At 41.2% G+C, this 21,526-nt stretch overlaps 1 protein-coding gene across 1 annotated transcript in view; it reads right to left on the reverse strand.

Annotated features, from left to right (window-relative positions):
• RXRG (retinoid X receptor gamma) overlaps positions 1-21,526 on the reverse strand; it is a 43,174-nt gene that overhangs the window by 8,260 nt on the left and 13,388 nt on the right. Inside the window, exons 3-9 of the mRNA XM_087726367.1 lie at positions 18,189-18,333; positions 17,030-17,209; positions 13,850-14,019; positions 11,165-11,294; positions 8,046-8,178; positions 5,115-5,206; positions 3,472-3,577 (exon numbers count right to left, since the gene is read on the reverse strand). Of these exons, the coding sequence (XP_087582493.1) occupies positions 3,472-3,577; positions 5,115-5,206; positions 8,046-8,178; positions 11,165-11,294; positions 13,850-14,019; positions 17,030-17,209; positions 18,189-18,333 (956 nt within the window). The remainder of the gene's footprint in view (positions 1-3,471; positions 3,578-5,114; positions 5,207-8,045; positions 8,179-11,164; positions 11,295-13,849; positions 14,020-17,029; positions 17,210-18,188; positions 18,334-21,526) is intronic.

Below are 21,526 nucleotides of genomic sequence, written 5' to 3' on the forward strand. Positions count from 1 at the left end.
GTTAGGGTTAGGGTTAGGTTAAGGGTTAGGGTTAGGTTTACAGCGTTAGGGTTACGTTTAGCGTTAGGTTAAGGGTTAGCGTTAGGTTTAGTGTTAGGTTAACGGTTAGGTTTAGGGTTAGATTTAGGGTTAGGTTAAGGGTTAGGTTTAGGGTTAGGGTTAGGGTTAGGGTTAGGGTTAGGTTTGGGGGGATTAGGGTAAGGTTTTCGCTTTATTTTTACATTTATCGATCACAGCGCGATGTTTTCGTCGCACTGTGATGACGTCACGTACGCGCTTTCGTTGAGCGCGCTTTTGTCTACCACGGTTTTGTGGTGGAACCAACATCTGCAACATCTCAAGATGCAAGCAGAACAGCTGAGACTGTTTACACAGTGAAAGTTGCTTCACGCGTGGTTCTACAGATCACCTCCAGAGACCCTGCCCTGAGAGGAGAAACAGAGGAGCAGCGAGACCAGGACGTACGGCTACTCAACACATGAGGAGTGGTTCTTCATCTTTTTCCCTGGCAGCCACAGCGTCTGAAAACACCAGAAACACTTGGTTGTTGGAAAGTGGGGCGAGTCAACATGTTGCAAATGACCCACAAACATTTTCTGGCTTGAGGCCAGTTAAGCAAACATTTGTTAGTTTGGCTGATGGACAGTGGGTTCCACCACAAATCTGCGAAGCCCTTCTGCACGGAGACATAAGCGCGAAGACTAATTCATGCCATTCTAAGCACTAAGGAAAAACGCGACCCTACCGCGATGACATAATCGCGGAGGGCAAAATCGTGCATTCCCAAGCACTCACTACCCTAAACCTAACGCTAAACCTAGCCCTAAACCTAACCCTAAACCTAACCCTAATGCTAAACCTAACGCTAAACCTAACGCTAAACCTAACCCTAACCCTAAACCTAACCTTAAACCTAACCCTAAACCTAACCCTAAAACAAACCCCTAAACCTAATCCTAACGCTTACCTTAAATGAAATAGGCTTTCTGCCGCGGCACCGTTTTAAAGCGCCCTTATGTTGCCGCGCTGTTGTCGCGGCGGTGATGACGCGCGGTGATGACATCGAGGCTTTAACACCGCGATTTTATCGCCGCGATTTTGACCAGCGTGGTTTTGTCGTGCCACGGGACAATGATTTGCTGTTAAAGGGGAAGGTAAAGGCTTTGTACCTGAGATAGGGGAAGCTCTTGGGTTGTCTCACACGATGTGCACTAATTCTTAACAAAGACATGTCAACATCTAGTAACCCCTGAATCATTTTATTTACAGATATTTATAGGTTTATATATTTTTTCGCCTGCTCTTGAATCCTTAATGTCAAAGTGCCTGATTTTTAGTTCTTTGAGAATGAGCCTCTTTGAAGTTGGAAACCTTTGTTCTCCTTCAATCAACCAGTATGTAATTCAGGATATTTTAAAGGCGATGGATAATATTCAAGCTAGACATGAGCAGGTTTCTTTAATATTTTAAAATGCAGATTTGAATTTGAACTTATTCAGAGTCAATAGGTATTCTATGTGATGTCTATGCTTGAGCTGAAATCTTACTCTTTCATTCGGCTCCTATGGTTATCCAAAGTAACTCAAGTCCTCTTTTCAGAAAAGATGAAACAAAAAGAGTTCAGCTGTTTTGCCTTTTTTTCTATTACCTGTTATCCTTGAACTATTTTCATCAATTTTTTTGTAATTTGTAATTTGTAAGTTTATTTATAGGCCGCCCTTTTCCCTGAGGGGACTCAGGGCGGCTTACAACGTGTGGGGAAGAGAATACAGACAGTGACATATAAAAAACAGTACATAATTTAAAAAAAATAGAAACAACATGCATCATTCGGGTGGGGACGAATTACAATCTTTATTCCCAGGCCTGACGGGATAGCCAGATCTTGAGGGCTGTGCGGAAGGTCTGGAGGGTGGTGAGGGTACGAATCTCCACGGGGAGATCGTTCCAAAGGGTCGGAGCTACTACTGAAAAGGCTCTCCTCCACGTGGTTGCCAGTCGACACTGACTGGCGGATCAAACTTCTGATGTACTGAATCTTTTACTTTAATTCCCTTTTTAAAAAATTATTAGCATCCTGTGCCAAGCTTGTTTTGAGATTTAGCTTTCCTGGCACCTTTCATGCTATCAAATTGACTTTTTCTTGGTGACCTGTTTCTATTTCTACCTCTCATATATGCTTTTTTTAATTTTTAGATATTTACTGAGCTTTTTGTTAAGTCACAGAGGCTCCTTCTGCTGTTTTTCCACCCACCCACCCCCAGAATTGTTTGTCATTGTGCTTTTTAGTTCATGTATAGCCAAAAAGTTGTAAGATTAATGTTGCTAACTTGCAACAAATCTTGCATGGTAGAACTCCCCAAATCTTGTTAAAGTATGTTTTGAGGATCTCCTTCCTTAGAAACTCTCACTCATTAGAACAGAAGGAGCAGAAGGAATAAAATGGACTTGTATTAAGGTAAGTACACTAATCCAGTGTTTCTCAACCTTGGCCACTTGAAGATGTCCGGACTTCAACTCCCAGAATTCCCCAGCCAGCAAATGCTGGCTGGGGAATTCTGGGAGTTGAAGTCCGGACATCTTCAAGTGGCCAAGGTTGAGAAACACTGCACTAATCACCTTACAAGGTCTTTAAAGGGGTGGCAGGAATAGAGAGAAGTTTTGATTGCCAACTTCAGCTGAAAAAAAGACAATGCAACACCCTGGAAATAATTGCCTCTGACTCGAAACCACTTTGGATGATTGATTTCCCTTCTTGAGCAATGGAAACCCAGAAGAAATGCACTACGTATCTCCTTGTGTCATGCCTTGGTTTAAAAATAATGCAGTGAAATTATAGGAAACAGAAACGAAGTATTTCATATTGACAAAAGATGCTTTAAAACGTTTGATATTATATCTAACTTTTTATCATAGAGTACTGAGTATCAGTCTCTGCTTTAACAGAAGAGCCAAGGTGGCGCAGTGGTTAGGGTGCAGTAGTGCAGGCCACTTCAGCTGACTGTTATCTGCAGTTCAGCGGTTCTAATCTCACCGGCTCAAGGTTGACTCAGCCTTCCATCCTTCCGAGGTGGGTGAAATGAGGACCCAGACTGTGGGGGCGATATGCTGACTCTGTAAACCGCTTAGAGAGGGCTGAAAGCCCTATGAAGCGGTATATAAGTCTAACTGCTATTGCTATTGCTATTAACCTTAATTGGGCAATTTTAGCTCATATTCCATTTTACCCTAACCTACCCCTTGTCTTCCCTCTTTCTCTCTTTGTGTTTCCAGTTTTGGTATGGAGTTGAAGATTCAGTCACAGGAAAAAAAAGAGCATTTATTTTGTTTATGACTCAATATTTTTTCTATATATTCAGCACGATATTCAACATAAGCTCAAGCTAAAGACACAAAAACATCACGGCTGACGTGATTTTGTAACATCTTAGTGTCATTATGCATTAAGCAGCCTAAGCAATTCCTATTTACCTTCCAGGTTGCTCAGGATACTTCTGTTTTGTATATGCCTCCAGGGTAGCATAAACTTTCTCACGTAGCAGTTCTACCTCTGCGGGACTGGAAAGGCCTTTGGCATCTGATGCAGCGACAATAGAGGGGGAAATGATTAAAAAGGGGGACAAATATTCCAGTCCCCGAAACAACCCTATCCAATTTTTTTTAAAAAAGCTGTAATCATCCTGGTTCCACCACAAAACCGCGGTAGACTAAAGCGCGTGTGACTAAAGCGCGGTGACAAAACCGCACCGTCAAAACCGCGCGACAACAGCGCGCCGACAACAGCACACCGACAGAAGCGCGCTGTAACATAACCCTAAAAATAACCCTAAACCTAACCCTAAACCTAACGCTAAACCTACCCTAAACCTACCCTAAACCTAACCCTAAACCTTACCTTAAGTTAAATCGCGCTTCTGTCGGCGCGCTGTTGTTGGCGTGCTGTTGTCGGCGCGCTTTTGACATCGCGGTTTTAGCGCCGCGGTGTTGTCAGCGCGCTTTTGACGTTCACGGTTATGTCGTGCCACGATCATCCTTAGGGATGTAAGTGCTGTACCATTTAGGACAAGTAGTAATATCATCAGGAACAGCCATACTGATTCTTGTATTATATTGGGGGTGGGGGGGGGGAATCTAACAATTTTATGAGATATAAATAAACTTTGTTATCTATTTTAAGAAATCTATGAAAAGGTATGTAGCTGTTTCATAACATAATGGAATAGTTAACAGCTGCAACTGGAGAAGTTGTAACATGGTTAATCCCGAACACTGGGACAATCTCAGCATTCCCATTTTCCCTTCTATTTCGTGAAGGATAATCTCTTCTCCTTTTTTCTTCTGCCACACCCCCATAAATAGCAATAGCAGTTAGACTTATATACCGCTTCATAGGGCTTTCAGCCCTCTCTAAGCGGTTTACAGAGTCAGCATATTGCCCCCAACAACAATCCGGGTCCTCATTTTACCCACCTCGGAAGGATGGAAGGCTGAGTCAACCCTGAGCCGGTGAGATTTGAACAGCCGAACTACAGAACTGCAGTCAGCTGAAGTAGCCTGCAGTGCTGCATTTAACCACTGAGCCACCTCGGCTCACCTAAAGAGCCGAGGTGGCGCAGTGGTTAAGGTGCAGTACTGCAGGCCACTTCAGCTGACTGTTATCTGCAGTTCAGCGGTTCTAATCTCACCGGCTCAAGGTTGACTCAGCCTTCCATCCTTCCAAGGTGGGTGAAATGAGGACCCAGACTGTGGGGACTCTGTAAACCGCTTAGAGAGGGTTGAAAGCCCTATGAAGTGGTATATAAGTCTAACTGCTACTGCTAACTGCTACTACTATTGCTGTTTAATTACTCTTTCTTCTTCGAAACTCATCTTCCATACATTTATCCTTATTGTTTCTTATGGTTCATTGCTGCCTCAGTAAATACAACATGATAATGGCAAACATTGAAAGTCAATTAAAAAGAAGAAGAAATCGATTATGAAAAGTCACAAGGAAAAAAAATACTCTCTGCTCCTCAGAATCCAGCATAGCCAATGTCTAAATTAGCTGAGTGTAGAGAGGCATGAGAATATCCTGAGGAAGATGGCAGCCTTCCCAAGACTCGATACTTAACCTGGATTGAACAAGACAATGGCTCGCAGGCACCCCAGTTCAGATTTGTCCATCTGCATGTCTTTCATTTTGGATACCAATTCAGTAAGAACCCTGCAAAGACAGACAAGGAAGAAAGGGAATGAGTGAATCAAATTATATGTATGCATTACTGGTGCTTCTACTCTATCTGATGGTTAAGTAGATCTAAGACAACTCACCATAACCATTTTGCCATAGCCAACTCACCATGGGGCAATTCCACATAATTACTCAACTCAGCCCAATAAATGTTATCCGCCACTGTTTCTTTGACGTTATTTTCATTTTTGTCCATTTCCACAAAACTGGAAATGTCAAAGAAACATGGCCAATAACATCATATGGAGTTATCCCATGCAGAATTGTCCCGTGGCAAGTTGTCTGCAGCCAGTTGTCCTGTGGCAAGTGGGCCACCACAAGTTGTCCCACTCTGTGGTTAAATAGTGTGGAATTACCAGGAGCTGGATTTTTGTTGTTGTTTAATGAAGCATCAATTCATCATTATAATCAACTAGAGTCACACTGCATTTTTGCAGCAGTTCTCCCATCTAATTTCATGGTTGTGGAAAACCTGAATTTTTAAAACAGGAAAACAGAGTAATCTTCATGCAAATGGATGTTCAGTACTGGGTGTTTTTTTTTAAATCTCTTTTCAAGATGGGATTTCAATCTAAGCAGTGATAAACACCCTGTATGTTTTGGAATGCAGATACTGAAAAAATTTCAATTAAAACCCGCTCGCTCAGTTTCGCTCAGAGGAGGGTGCTCTTATGAGAAACGTGGGGGAAGGGGGAAGAAGCTTCTTTATGGGGGTCTGCAACTCTATGGAACAGCCTTCTTGTAGAAATAGCAATAGCAATAGCAGTTAGACTTATATACCGCTTCGTAGGGCTTTCAGCCCTCTCTAAGCAGTTTACAGAATCAGCCTATTGCCCCCAACAACAATCCGGGTCCTCATTTTACCCACCTCGGAAGGATGGAAGGCTGAGTCAACCCTGAGCCGGTGAGATTTGAACAGCCGAACTGCAGAACTGCAGTCAGCTGAAGTGGCCTGCAGTGCTGCATTTAACCACTGCGCCACCTCGGCTCTCTCAAATCAGCATGTCACCTTTCCTGCCAGATTTTAGGCTGTTGATGGAAAGAGAATTTTCAAGAGAATTGTTAAAGGTTAGATGTTAGATCTGTCTTAGTATGATTCTGGCAATTTTAGAGACTCTTGTGTAATTTTTATTCTGTTTGAATATGTTTTATGTGATGCATCACCAGGATTCTATTGAGATCGGGGCAGTATCAAAATGCAATAAACAAATAACTATATCAGTCAAGTGATATCACGCCTTCATTACTTTACAGCAGTGGTGAAATTCATTTTTTTTTTACTACCGTTTCTGTGGGTGTGGTTTGGTGGGTGTGGCAGGGGGAGGATACTACAAAATCTCCATTACCACCACACTCTGGGACCAGCCAGAGGTGACATTTGCCAGTTCTCCGAACTACTCAAAATTTCCACTACCGGTTCTCCAGAACCTGCCAGAACCTGCTGGATTTCACCCCTGCTTTGCAGTGTCTTTCATATTTTTGTCCCAATTATTTTATATATTTATTCCAAAGGAGGACAATTCTAAAGGAACATTTGAATTAAATTAGGAAAAGCTATAACTAAAGCCACAAACGAAAAACTCTTATATAAAGTGTTAATCTTTTTCATCTGTTTGAGCAACTAGAGCTGCAGATCATTCCTTCCAATCTCCTATTGCCTACTAAAGTGTTTCTCAACCTTGGCAACTTGAAGATGTCTGGACTTCAACTCCCAGAATTCCCCAGCCAGCGAATGCTGGCTGGGGAATTCTGGGAGTTGAAGTCTAGACATCTTCAAGTTGCCAAGGTTGAGAAACACTGGTCTACTATGTTTGCAATGTTAATTCTACATGGATTTCATCAAATATCTTTAGCCTACCATATCAGTTTTTTATTCCATCTCGCCAATAATTCTTTATTAATCCTTTCTATCACTTGCACATTTAGAATATGTCCATGCATTGCATCTCTATTACCTCTTTCTTACAATAAACTACCTAGTTATCTAGGCTACATAGATGAAAACTAAAATATTCCCATATCTTCTTTACATCAACATACTACATTCATCAGAAAAAGGAATAACCGGTACTTTTCTTGTATATGACCTGTGTTAACCATATCTATTATTATTTGACATTGTCTCATAATGATCATATCATAGAGGAAGGAGACATGCAATTGAGATATGTTCTTATATAGGCAATGTGTACACATAATCACAAATAAGATCCCATATTTTTGTTAATCAGTACAGTTTTAATAAAGTGACCACTAATATTTTCATAAAGACAATTTAACTAGCATTCTTAAGTTGGAGCTTTCGCCCCAGACTACAGTTGATGGGCGGTAAATAGAAAGAATTTAAATTCATTCATGCATGCTGTTCCATTCACAGCAGCTGGAGCATTTCCATTCATGCTCTTGGACATAAGAAGAAGAAATGGATAGTCAGTTAAAAATGTCACCATCATTTTATTATTATTTTTAATTTCCCTTGATCTTTACAGCAGAAAAACAACAACAAATAATACTAGAAACCAGTCATCTATAAGAAACTACAGAATAATATGCAAACCAGGGAACTAACAGCTTGATATATATTGGCGTGTAAGTGAGTCCCAAGGCTATTTCTTAAAATCAAAACTTTTTTGAGGGAACAAAATTAGAGCAGAGAAGTTACATAAGTTACACTTAGACCCACATAAACCCAGACAGCCATTCCGTTCCTACAGATTTCAGAAGTACTTATTTAAGCTTTTCCTACTCCATCAAAACTAACTGGAAGTCATCTAGGAAAATGCAAATGCTGGAATTAAGAATAAAAACATGCCTGTCGAATATGGAGCCCACCCCAGCGCTGTGTGCACTGCTCCGATGCACATGTAAGCCAGTGGCCAGCAAGATACCATCCTGTACAGAAACAGAGCGATGGGAAAAAGATGCAATCAGCAGTTCATTCCAACCTAAAAGAGGAAATAAGAGTGATATACACATTTTTTTTTCCTGGAGTCTTAAAAAAATTGGCTTGATAATCTGGCTATTAACTTGACTGGACCAATGTGTGCTACACTAGAGTATGCAAAATTTTATTTATTTCACTTCATCTGTGTAACAGTTTGTTTGCAAAAGAACAAGCAATCCTTTTTAAAAATAGAAATTGAAATAATAGCAATAGCAATAGCAGTTAGACTTATATACCGCTTCATAGGGCTTTCAGCCCTCTCTAAGCGGTTTACAGAGTCAGCATATTGCCCCCAACAACAATCCGGGTCCTCATTTTACCCACCTCGGAAGGATGGAAGGCTGAGTCAACCCTGAGCCGGTGAGATTTGAACAGCCGAACTGCAGAACTGCATTCAGCTGAAGTAGCCTGCAGTGCTGCATTTAACCACTGCGCCACCTCGGCTCTTTGAATAAGTAATAAGGCAAAAGATAGCCCTATCCTGAAGTAATAGCATGGATATTGAAAACCTATTTCTCATTTTGCACATTCTTAGAAAGTGTTTGTATCTCACGGCAAAATCATTGCAGGGAATTCAAAGTACATAGCTCGCTATTGAATAAATATCTGTCTGTGTAGGGACACTAGATACTAGTAAACCAGTAAATGTTTAAAAGAAGTTATTGGGCTTTACCACTTCACAATGCAATTGCAGAAAAATGTGTTTTGTCACTTTCCAATGCTAAGAAGACAAGCAAACCTACAAACAAACCATTGAAAACCTGTGTGTTGAGGAATTGTTTGAATTAAGCTCTTTTCCCAGCTGTTTCACTGTTTAACTATAAACTATTTATTTTTAACAGGCCATCAAATTGTTCTTATGCTTGTAAAAGAATCCTGTTTTAAAGAACTGCACAAAGGACAGTAGTTTTACTTGATGTGTGATTCTACAGATCGTGGATGACACAACCAGCATGAACAGAATCTCAATATCCATGGAGGTTGTACAATCACATCCAATCGGGGAGATGGTTTTTTTCCAAGTACAGGTAGTTCATGATCTATGACCACAAATTGAGCCCACAATTTCTGTTGCTAAGTGAGACAGTTGTTAAATGAGTTTTGCCCCAGTTGTTAAGTGAACCACTGCAATTGTTATTAGTAAGCACAGTTGTTAAGTGGATCTGACATTCCCATTGACTGTGCTTGTTCACACATATGACTGTTGCAGCATCCCTGGCGGATAGACCTACCCTGGTACACACCAACAGTCATAAATATGAATCAATTAAGAATCCAAATTTTGGTCACATGACCACAGGGATGCTGCAGTGGTCATATATGTGAACAATAAGCAGAGGTGAGTTCCTACCAGTTCGCACCTATTCGGTAGAACCGGTTCGCCAAATCTACCGAACCGGTTAGAAGAGGTTCCATTAGTGGACCCGGAAAACAGGCCACACCTACAGAAGAGGTTCCAAAAATTTTTGAAACCCACCACTGGTCCTTGGATATGATTATTCTACACTATCATGCTCATATTTATAAAACTCAGTGCCTCTGTGAAAGGTAAGGATGACTACTGCGTTTGTGGTGCAATCAGAACATTGTGTGTGTTGAAGTTGTTTTAAACCGAACCAAAGATGCCTTTTAAAAAACAAGTTTACATCATATTCTTATGCATGCCAGTGCTGTGTGTGAGGTAATTTAAGGTGGTTCTGACAAGTGTCGTCGACATCTTCATATCCGGTCACATGGGCGGCAAGCCACTCCCATCCGGTCACATGGGCAGCAAGCCACTCCCACAAAGGAGGCCACACCCACAGAGTAGGTTCGAACAATTTTTGAAACCCACCACTGACAATAAGTCACATTTTTCAGTGCTGCTGTAACTTCGAACCAACAATAAACAAATGGTTCTAAGTCTAGGACTGCCTTGCATCCATACATAATGAGAATTTAGAGGGTTAGATTAGAGGTTCACACTATTACTCATAACCGCCTTGGTAGTAACTGCTCCACTACCCTCTTTCTGGCAAGATGAAGCACTTCCTTTCAACTTTGCGACAGGACAGATCCTACCATTCTGCCTTGTTGAGCTCTGAGGCTCATTTGCATTCCCAAGTCCAAAAGCCACCTTGGGCTTTACTCAGTGGTGGGATTCAAATAATCTAACAACCAGTTCTCTGTCCTAATGACCAGGTAGGTAGGCAGGGCTTAGTGGTCATGTGACCGTGTGGGCGTGGACAACTCAACATTACTCAGGTCGATCGGCACTTCGCCTTAGCTGTTACAATGTAATAAGGGTTAACCGGAGAGGTAGTTTCTGTAAGCAGGGCAATCAAAAATTAAGCTAGAAACAACATCAGAATGTTTCCTTCCTGCCTTCCTTACAGGGTTAGCCCTGTAAAGCGGGGAAAAAACCAAAAGAAGATTTCTTCCAACAACCGGTTCTCTCAACCTCTTAGAAAGTTAAGAACCAGTTCTCCCGAATAGGTGCGAAGTGGCTGAATCCCACCACTGTCTTTACTTCAGGAATGCAGCATGAGGTAAGTTTCAGAATCCCATCCCTTTGTGATCTGGGATGAAAGAATCTTACCATCTGCTGAAAACCATGACCTGGATGACTGAGAATCTCTACAGACCACCAGCTAAAAAATACTAACCTTTAAGCTGAAAATTAGATACAGACAAAGTAGGAAGACTGTGTAGGAATCTGTGAGGAAGCTGAATATCTGCCCAAATTCTGAAGGGCTGAGCAATTCCTTGTCTCTAGCCATATTCTGTTCACATTTTTTCCCCCCAGAATTGGAAGATGCTTTATCTTCTGGGAGAACAAAATGCCTTGCAAATTTTACAAAAAAGTATGTTTTCTTTTCATAAGAGAATGTGCAAGTGGATAATTCATCAGCTACAACCTACAGCTACGTACATCATGCAAGTTTTCCAGTTTCTGGTGCTGTGTTGATCATTCAAGGAGAGCAATGGCAAAGAGAAGCCTACATTACCTGCTCGGAGGAGGATAACCTGGTCTTCTAATGTTAGGTCTGAGAAGTGCGGAATCCGCTTGGCCCATTCAACCAATGTGAAGAGCTGTTTATCAGCTGCATGGCAAATATTGGTGACAGGATCATTGGTCTAAGGAAGAAACAAGTACATACGTCAGCAAAAACACCTTGTTTGGGCTATTTTCTATGGTTCCACCACAAATGCGCGAACGACAAAAGCGCACCTGACTAAACCGCAGTGACAAAACCGCGCCGACAAAATCGCGCCGACGAATGAGCGCTGAAGCGCGCCGACAACAGCACGCCGACAGAAGCGCGCTGTAACCCTAAACCTAACCCTAAACCTAACCCTAAACCTAACCCTAAACCTAACCCTAAACCTAACCCTAACCCTAACCCTAAACCTAACCCTAAACCTAACCCTAAACCTAACCCTAAACCTAACCCTAAACCTAACCCTAACCCTAACCCTAAACCTAACCCTAAACCTAACCCTAAACCTAACCCTAAACCTAACCCTAAACCTAACCCTAAACCTAACCCTAAACCTAACCCTAAACCTAACCCTAAACCTAACCCTAAACCTAACCCTAAACCTAACCCTAAACCTAACCCTAAACCTAACCCTAAACCTAACCCTAAACCTAACCCTAAACCTAACCTTAACTTAAATCGCGCTTCTGTCGGCGCGCTGTTGTTGGCGCACTTTTGACATCGTGCATTTGTCGGGTCACGATTTTCTATAAGCCCGATTTTAGAAATGAACACTCTTCCTTTTAAATCTATTGTAAGAGTCAGTAAGGACAGTCCAGGGTAATGAGGCACTTCTTGTCTTCAATTGGTATTTTCTGCCCCCTTTCCCCCATCTCCTCATCCAGGGAAAGAGAAGAAGAAAAAAAATGAAATTGCCTTTCTGTCAATTGAAAAGACTAAAGGTCAGACTATGAAACTGGTGGCCAATCAACAGAGCAGAATCTGAAGCAGATTATAAAACGCACCCTGGCACCAAACATGTATGTTTAAAACAGTAGTTTGTTTATTAGGGCAGTGTTTCTCAACCTTGTCAACTTGAAGATGTCCGGACTTCAACTCCCAGAATTCCCCAGCCAGCGAATGCTTGAATGCATTCGCTGGCTGGGGAATTCTGGGAGTTGAAGTCCGGACATCTTCAAGTTGACAAGGTTGAGAAACACTGTATTAGGGAACAGAATAGTGAAGAGTATCATTGATGCATTTCTCATGGCTTAGACTAAAAAGGTTTGAGAGAGCAACTTTAAAAATGGGTGATCTTTCCAAAATGCAGAACTAGTGTCAAGGAAACTAGCTTGTAAGATTGAGTAAGAAGCATCTAAAATAGAATAGAAAACAGAACAAAAAGAAATAAAAGTAGAATAAAATCTCTAATGCATGCTGTTTGACTTCCTACTGTATCTGTAAGTTAGGTGTGCCAGATTTTGCTTCCTGAATTCTGAAAGTCTTACCTTACATATGGACATTCCATTAAGACCACTATATGGCTGCAAAAGGAATATTCTATAATTATTTAATGTCATCTAGGAATTACCCTGATTTCTGTGGCACAAACCTGACGCTCTACTTAACTCTCTGATAACCTGGAGTACATTTCCCCATCCCACCTTGCTACTGTTAACTCCAGATGTTTTCCAAAAACAAAAGTATTAGGAATCCCCCATTTAACCGTGGGAGAGAATTGTGCTTGTGCAGGGATTTAGCCAATGCCTTTTCTGGGTTTCCATACTAGCAATAGCAATGAGGGGAGGAGAGGATCAGAGGTTAAGGTTTTATGATGAACAACCTCACAGGGTTGTTCTTGTGGGAAAATAGGAGGATGAAGTCTCTTTCAACGACTTATAAAAATAATAAAGTCAGGAAATAAATAAATAGGAAAACATTTGCATGTGCATATGAACATTCCTGAGATTGGGAATTCAACCCAAGCAATGTTAGTAAAGCGTATATATATAAAGTGAATAAATTCTAGAACAGTGATGGTGAACCTTTTCGGCGCTGAGTGCCCAAATCAGAATGCGCCATGTGACCTGGTCTTCGGGCTTCTGGCGCGCGCATACACGGCAGTTAGCTGGTCTTCACACCCGTTGGAAACCCAAAGCATATGCACTGGCCCGCCTGTCTTCAGGTTTCCAGCGCTCTGGCATGCATGAAGACCATCTGGCCAGCATGCATGAGTGCGCCAGAAACCAGAAGAGCAGCTGGCGATGGTGTGTGTGCCCGCAGAGAGGGCTTTACGTGCCACCTCTGTCACGCGTGCCATAGATTCACCATCACGGCTCTAAAAATTTAACACTTAGCTAAATACAGTGTATCAGGAGGAAATCCAAACAACATATTTTCACTGTGTGCATCTGTCTGAAAAAAGAGGTGGAGCAAGCAACTTCAGATTAGTACTTTCTTAGACAAAGAGAAATCAAAAAGGACAGATTAGGTTGTCCTAACTTTCAAGTTTCTGCTTGTGTGTGTCATAAGAAGACCCCAGATGTCTATCATTACCAGTTGTTAAAAATGTTATATAGTACACTTGCCAAAGAGGTCATTTTTCTGAATGTGCATTAACTCATGTGTTTGTATTCAGGATATTCAATGTTACTCACATTATTCACAGTTACTCACAGCCTAAGGAACAGCACCAACATGAATCTCACCTACCGAGGTTTCTGCACTCACGTCACCGTATGATTCAGACTTTGGTTCAACTGCCATTTCAGCTTCTAAAATCCTTTCCACGGGCATATCTTCAAGACTCCCACCATTGCTGTTTGTAGATTCCACTTCATTCTCACTCCGGTCTCTGCTTCTCTGCCTCTCTTCTTGAACCGCTTAGTGGACAAAGAAAAGATCCACAAGAATTTTGTCAGTCTACACTCTGTGTCCCGAAATGTAATCCTATAATTATACTGTGACTTCCTTACATTTTCTCTGACTCCCGCCCATGAGTAGGGTGCCTAAGTTCAGAATAGGCTTTTTTCCCCCTTCCTTAGATTCTTCTCTATGTTCAGACAATTATTCTAATAAGACTTTCCTCAGCAATGACTGTGAGAAACTTTTTTCCTGCCTAAATGCAGGACCTTACTTTTCTCAACACTGAATTACATTTTGTTGGCTAGGCCCCAATATACAAGTCTGTCAAGATTCTTCTGAATATTGAGACTAGTTTCCAAAGTTTTAGCTATCACCCCAGTTTGGTGTCATTTGCAAATTTGATGAGTTCCCCATCTATTCCCTCATCCCTTCATCATTTATGAAGCATCAAGATCGAAAAACGCTTAAGCTTCTTCTATTACTGCTTTTCAACTTGCCAAAGAACTGGGAGGAGGGAAGGATGAGATGGAATGCGGGGACTACAATCTTCAACCGTGAAAGTCAAGGACAGTCCTGCAGGTATCGGCCAAGACATGGACTGTTATCAAAACAAAAGGCTCATTCCTAATTGGATAATGTGACCTCTTCCATGAGAGGAGGGGATGAAACTCAATGTAACTCTGCAAGGTTGTGTGGGAAAATTTAGAGTTGGTCTTACTTTCTTTAGTACCAAAATAATGTACTCAATAAAGTTTTGCTTTTGGGATTTTAAAGTTCCTGAAGATGCCTGCTTTTATTCGGTCTGTCTGTAGGATGTTTGACATGAAGATCTTGAAGAGTACTGGGCCAAGGACAGAATGTTGAGGTACTCTACTGCATCCTTCCATGTAGGTGTAGTTCTGTTGAGGGCTACACATTGAGTATGGTTTATTAGCCAGTTACAAACCCATCTGATGGTGATACTATCTATACCACATTTTTCTAACTTACAAAGAAGTAGTCTATACTCTAGTTCTGTTCTAGATATGAGCACCTTTTTCCATTTTTTAAAATACTTTTCTTTTTGTTGGTAGTGGTTTGTTCTTCAAACTTGCTGTTCGGCTTCCAAACGTTTCATTGCCAGATTGGGTAACATCTTCAGCGGGACTTCGGTTGAAGTGTCTTGTCTCAATTACCATTTGCTTTTATCTATCCTGAGTGGTGACGTGGTTGACGGGTCACGTGACTGGATGGTCACATCCTGTGAAGGTCACCAAGTAAGGAGGTTGTTGGTGCTGTCATAGGTTAGTTGTCCAATCAATCTGGCTCTTTTCAGGCTTGTAGGCTGATTCCAGATCGATATGTTTGCTGAGTGATCTATTTGTTGAATACCAGACTTCAACAATGTGCATAGCATGTGGTGGCATGGCCAATGATTTTTGTTCCAACCCAGTCAAACTAGCATTGCTTGGTGTCACTGGGATCAAAATCAGGGATTTGCCAATTGACTGCTAGTCAGTGCTCATGGATTCTTGTTTTTAGTTGTCATCCTATTTCCCCAACATCACAGTTGTTGCTTTGATCTTGCAGATTATATTGCTGTTCTCTTCCATTAGTCCTTGGTTCCCTAGAGCTCTTGCTGGAGTGTTGATGTTGTTTTGTGAGCCACCATTATTCCCAATGGTTGTAGAATTCTGGCCAGGTGTTGCTTTTCTGTTTAGGATTTCTACCCATGGAATTCTTCTTAATCTCCTTCTTAGTTTTTTGTAGTTGGGTCTGCTTTCTGCAGGGTGTCTCCTAGTTGATGTCAGGGTAGTTAAAGTCCCCCCACAGCTGTATATTTTCTGCACATGTTGTTTACCTGATCAGCATCTACTGACCTACTTCATCTATTTCCTCTGCTGAGTTAAGTAGCCTGTACTATACACTTATAGCCCTCTCCATCCATCCCTCCCTCCCTCCCTCGCTCTCTCTCCTTGTGGAAGTGACAGTTTAGGGGAAACTGTAAATACTTGGCAAATCTCTTTATAGCCAGTGTCCTGCTTGGATAGAGTTTTAATTTATGAATTGCATCTTGTTTCCTTTTTTTTAAGTACGAAGCGAGGCGTGAGGTAAATTAACGAACCTTTTATTTAACAGGAGTTAACAGAACTTGTTCAGAACTCACGCGCGGGACAGCACCGCCTGACAGCTATTTATACGGATAGCTGTCAGGTGGCCAGCCAACGGGAGAGGCACAATTCTCCCGCCGGCAGCCAACCGCGCCTGGACCAATCAGGTCGCGGCGGGGCGTGGCTTGACTGCCGGCTGCGTCAGGAGGACGCAACACCTTTCATTTGCTGTGACTGCCACAGTGGCACTTCGGAACACATTTACTATAATCTTCAAAGTGGCAGATCATCAAATATATAGAATAAACTGCATAGCAGTGGCCTGACTTTTAGCTGATGGAGAATTGATTCATCTATTCAGGATGAAGAAGAACAAAAACAATGGGGCTATGAGAGTTTCTTCTGATGTAATTAAGGATGGTTTGTGTACGCGCATCTTAATATAGTATATACTAAGTATATACAGTAAGGGTATGGCTAGCTGATGAGAGCTAAATAGCTTGAAATAGATCTATACTAGTCTCCCTTTATTTATTTATCAGCACAAATACAACACAAATGTGTAACTAAAGGCAACAGTAAAAATATTGGGTTTCTGTCATGATGGTCTCTTGTGACGAGCCGATGGACAGAGAATGGAAGCAGTTAGCTTCCTCCCATAATTGGGGCATACCAGGGATTGTGATACTAAATATATACCTACCTCCCTGGCTCAAGCTGATAAGGAGGAGGACCTGTGGCTTAATGGTTAAGACCTCTGCCTAAGATGCAATACAGCACAGGTTCGAATCCCAGTAAGGGTATGGCTAGCTGATGAGAGCTAAATAGCTTCAAATAGATCTATACTAGTCTCCCTTTATTTATTTATCAGCACAAATACAACACATAAGTATATACAGTATACATGTTCACATATGTGTATATCATAGCAACATACCTTCTCTTTTCATGCCTGTTGCTAGACATTTCTGATAACGGCAATACTGGCAACGGTTTCGCTGACGCTTGTCGATCAGACAGTCTTTATTATCTCGACATGTGTAGACGAGGTCCTTTCTCACTGTCCGCTTAAAGAATCCTTTGCAGCCTTCACAGCTGTACACCCCATAGTGCTTCCCTAGCAATACAGCAGCACACATCAGCACATCCCAATTGGGATACATGAGCAAGTTTAAATGTTTTCTGCACTTTTGAGTTGGGGCATTTAAATCATCAGAGCGTTTTCTTTCAGGAATGCTTAAACACAGGACCACTTAATATGCCTGAGAGGACTAAGAAAATTGTATAGGAAACGGACCAGACTGTGATACAGAATACTGCGAAGAACCCAGATGTGATCAGAATAGCAGCCAACCAGGGAAAGGGGTGTAATTATATGAGGCATGGATGTTTTAGCAGTGCAAGAGTGGTTAACCCCCCTCATCAGCTCATAAAAGCTGAACATTTCGCCTCAAATAAAACAATAGTCCAAAGTCCTCAAAAGCTATACATTTAAAATGATTTTGCCCTGAATGAAGAGACACAAGAGATACATTCTGCACGACCAAGAGGAAAGAATCCTGAGGCAATGTTATATTGTAATAGTTATTTAATACTTCCCAGACAGTCCCCTTGACATGCAAGCTGTCACTTATAAAGCCCTTCATGGTATTGGACCTGGGTACTTGAGAGACCGCCTGCTGCCAATTACCTCCTCTAGACTGATTAGATCCCACAGATTAGGCCTCCTCCGAATTCCATCCGCCGGCCAGTGTCGACTGGCGACTACCCGGAGGAGAGCCTTCTCTGTGGCTGCTCCGACCCTCTGGAACGACCTCCCCGTGGAGATTCGAACCCTTACCACCCTCCAGGCCTTCCGCAAAGCCCTTAAAACCTGGCTGTTCCGACAGGCCTGGGGCTGAAGAACTGTTGCCCCCGTCTTGAATTGGTATGACTGTTGTGTGTTTTAAATTATGCATTGTTGCATGTCGTTTTTATTTTTGTCTGTATTCCCCTCCCTTGGTTGAGTTGTGAGCTGCCCTGAGTCCCCTTCGGGGGAAAAGGGCGGCATATAAATAAAATAAACATAAACATAACAACACATAACAACATAGTACCTGATGATCTGTCGCCACAAATTGCACACACATGCTTTGTGAGGGATCCTGGACTTGGGGATGAATAATTCATCGCTCCCATCCGTTGGAAATTTGGCAAAGGCTTGGTATCTTCAGAGGTTCCAGCGCTGTTCATGATACTGGGCTAAAATGGGAGCATATAGGAGGGGGGGAAAGCAAAATGGGTTACACAACCTCAGATTGATGTCCCATCTGTGATCCAATAGTCAGGACCAGACAGAAGGCATAGTCTTCTGTTGGCATTTCCATATGAGAGCTGAACATATGAGAACCATACTTTTGGTGATCAAGTAGAAAAACAAAGCATTTGTTAATGTACGTTTCGAAAATAACCACTCCAACCTGGCAATTCAAGGAACAATGTGGGATTGAAAGGGGTGGGATGGGGCCAGGGCTGAAATGCTCTGAAGTCTACTATCGGTTCGCTTTGCACGGATGCACAATTCAGGCGCTAATTAGCCTTTTCTGAGTCTGCAAAAGTAAGTAGAACAGCGAGGGGGGGGGACAGTTGTGACGCACGATTCGCTAGAAAGCAGAATCTCCTGCTTTCTAGCGAATATAAATCATCCACGGTGAGGCAGCAACTAGCTCAGCCTGACCTCAGCTCTCACCTTTTTCCTTTTACATATTTTTTTCTTTCCATGATGGGAGTGGTGAGGCTGTGCCTCCCCTGCCTCACCTGACTGCACGCCACTGGTCCAGTTGATGTTTCCAGCTGGGTAGCATATCACTGGAACTGCCCATGTATTAATCACTTTAATTATGTTTCCAACATTCAGATTTGATGTTAATATTTTGTTGACCCTCCTGATATATTCCTTTTGCATTGACTCTTTGACTTTTCCATTCAAGATGTTATCTGTTTCCAATATGCCTAGGTATTTGTAACCGTCATCCTTTGCTAATGTTTTCACGATGCTTCCATTTCCCAGTTCTATTCCTCCTATTTTTTCCATTTTTCCTCGTTGCATGGATAGTACAGCACATTTTTCAGGTCCAAAATTCATTCTGATCTCTCTGCTGAACAGTTGAACTGTGTTGAGTATTGATTCAAGTTCAATGGGGTTTTTCGCATACAGTTTAAGTCATCCATGTATAGTAGATGGTTTATCTTGCCATGTTGGATTGAGATTTGGTAGCCCAGTTTTGTGTTTCATAGGATTATTGTCAGTGGAATTAATGTGATGCTGAACAGTAGTGGCAAAAGATTCCTTGGAAGATTCCTCATCTGATGTTGACTTCGCCAATGTTCCCCTGTTAGAACTGTTTTCCTTTTTTTGCATATTTGCTTTCATAAATGTACAAATATTTTTGCTGATTCCAAAGTTTTTCTGACTGGCGTTAATCCAGCTATGGGGTAATATGTCAAATGCCTTCTTGTAATCTATCCACAACATATTTAAATTTGTTCTTCTTCATTTTGCATTTTTAGTACCATTTTGTCAATGAGCAGCTAATCTTTTGTTCCTCTTGATTTTTTGTAATTTCCTTTTTGTTCTACTGAGTACAAACTGCTTTCCATCAGATGATTGAATACTGAATTTGCCAGTACTCTTGTAAAAAGTTTGAATGTTGTTGGCAGACAAGTAATTGGGTGATAGTAGCAGTAGTAGTAGTAGTAGTAGTAGCAGTAGTAGTAGTAGTAGTTATATTATATTATTATTATATTATATTATTATATATTTTATTCATTAAACATGAAACTCAGTCAACTGAACATTCAAAAATGCATCACAAATACCATTGACTAGTGTTAATGGTTGATACAGGTTGCTACCAGTGTCCTAGGTATCAACCAAGTACCTTCTTAAGATGTATGATATTCCAAGTAGCACAGTTTTTTGTAGTTCTGCTGGTATTATTGCAGGAAGCTGCAGTTTCTTGATGTGTTTAGTAAAATTCTTGGACATGGTACCAAATGTTCTACTGAATACAAACTGTTTTCCATCATATGATTGAATACTGAATCATAATAATAATTTATTATTGCTGTTGTTGTTGTTATTTTGCATGCACACTGAGTACTTCTGTACCAGAGACAAATTCCTTATGTTTCAAATCATACTTGGCAAAATTCAATTCAATTTTAATAGATCTCAAAAGAACCACCATTCTATGCAAAGTTTGAAGACCACTTTTTTCAAATTTCAAAGCTTGCATTTTTTGTCCGGATGCAAGATTGAGTGGTAGATTAACTTTATCCTATTAATGTATACAGATGGGAAAAAACTGTATAGTCTTAATGCAATATCCTCCATGCACTAATTAATCCGTTAATCAATTCAGAGTTCATGAAGCACAGAACAACCCAACAATGATTAGGAAGTGCCCTTTCCCAAAAGGAAGAAATGTTATCAATATTCCTTCAGTCTAGCTTCTTCAAAATCCAGTTCCTGCCATAGTCTGCTTAAGATTGCCTAGAGCAATCAGGGGTGAACATAAAAACAAATATAACTCAAAAAAATATTCAGATTTATGAAATTTGGTTACTATGAATTCCCCTATGAATTTACTCAATCTGTATTCCTAGGATGATGTGCAAGTCTGTATATAATTAATTAACAGAGTTAAATTTTTCTGGTTTTTAATATGAACAAATGTACCAAAGAATGTTTTAAAACTGTGTATTGCAGAATGAAGCATATTTTAGAAATGCATAAAGAATGTAACATTTAGTCATATTTAGATGAAGCTTCAACTGGCAGAGAATGTAGTAGTGAAAGCAGTGCTGGGCCTCCCTAGGATTAAAAATCTTCAAGGATGGTAAACACACAATTTAGAACATAAAATCATAAGGCGGGAAGAAATCTCAGAGGTCTTCTAGTCCAATCCCCTGCTCAAGTTGGGAGCCTTGATGTCAGCCTCTGCTTTGCTGCTGCTTCGGCTGCCATTGAAACGGGGAGGGGGGCATGGTATTTGGGTAGGGAATCATTATGTGCTGGAGGAAGATTCTAGATGCTGATCTGATCATCTTACTGCGCATGTGGAGGAAGGGAGTTTCCCGCCAAGGTTAACTGTCCAGCATTCCATCCTGGTGATGTTTTTTGAAGATATCTCCCACCTGACTGTTGGGTGAATTATAATTGGACTATGGACTGGGATGCCAAGGGGAGGGGATTCAATTATACATGATATTCTTTGCTTTCGCGCCTAATTAACCAGATTCAGTTTAGCTTCGCAACTGTTCATTTGTAATTAGTAAAAGTACACTTAATTTCAAACAAATGGAGTTGAGTGGTTTCTTTCCTGGTTATTAAATGAAGTCGCACCTGACAATTGTAGAATCCCAATCAAAAGTTTCTACAGTCTAATTTTGA

The sequence above is a fragment of the Thamnophis sirtalis genome, unplaced genomic scaffold (assembly GCF_051295495.1).
Source record: "Thamnophis sirtalis isolate CommonGarterSnake01/CBP01778 unplaced genomic scaffold, rThaSir2_p1.2 scaffold_12, whole genome shotgun sequence".
Classification (NCBI taxonomy): domain Eukaryota; kingdom Metazoa; phylum Chordata; class Lepidosauria; order Squamata; family Natricidae; genus Thamnophis; species Thamnophis sirtalis.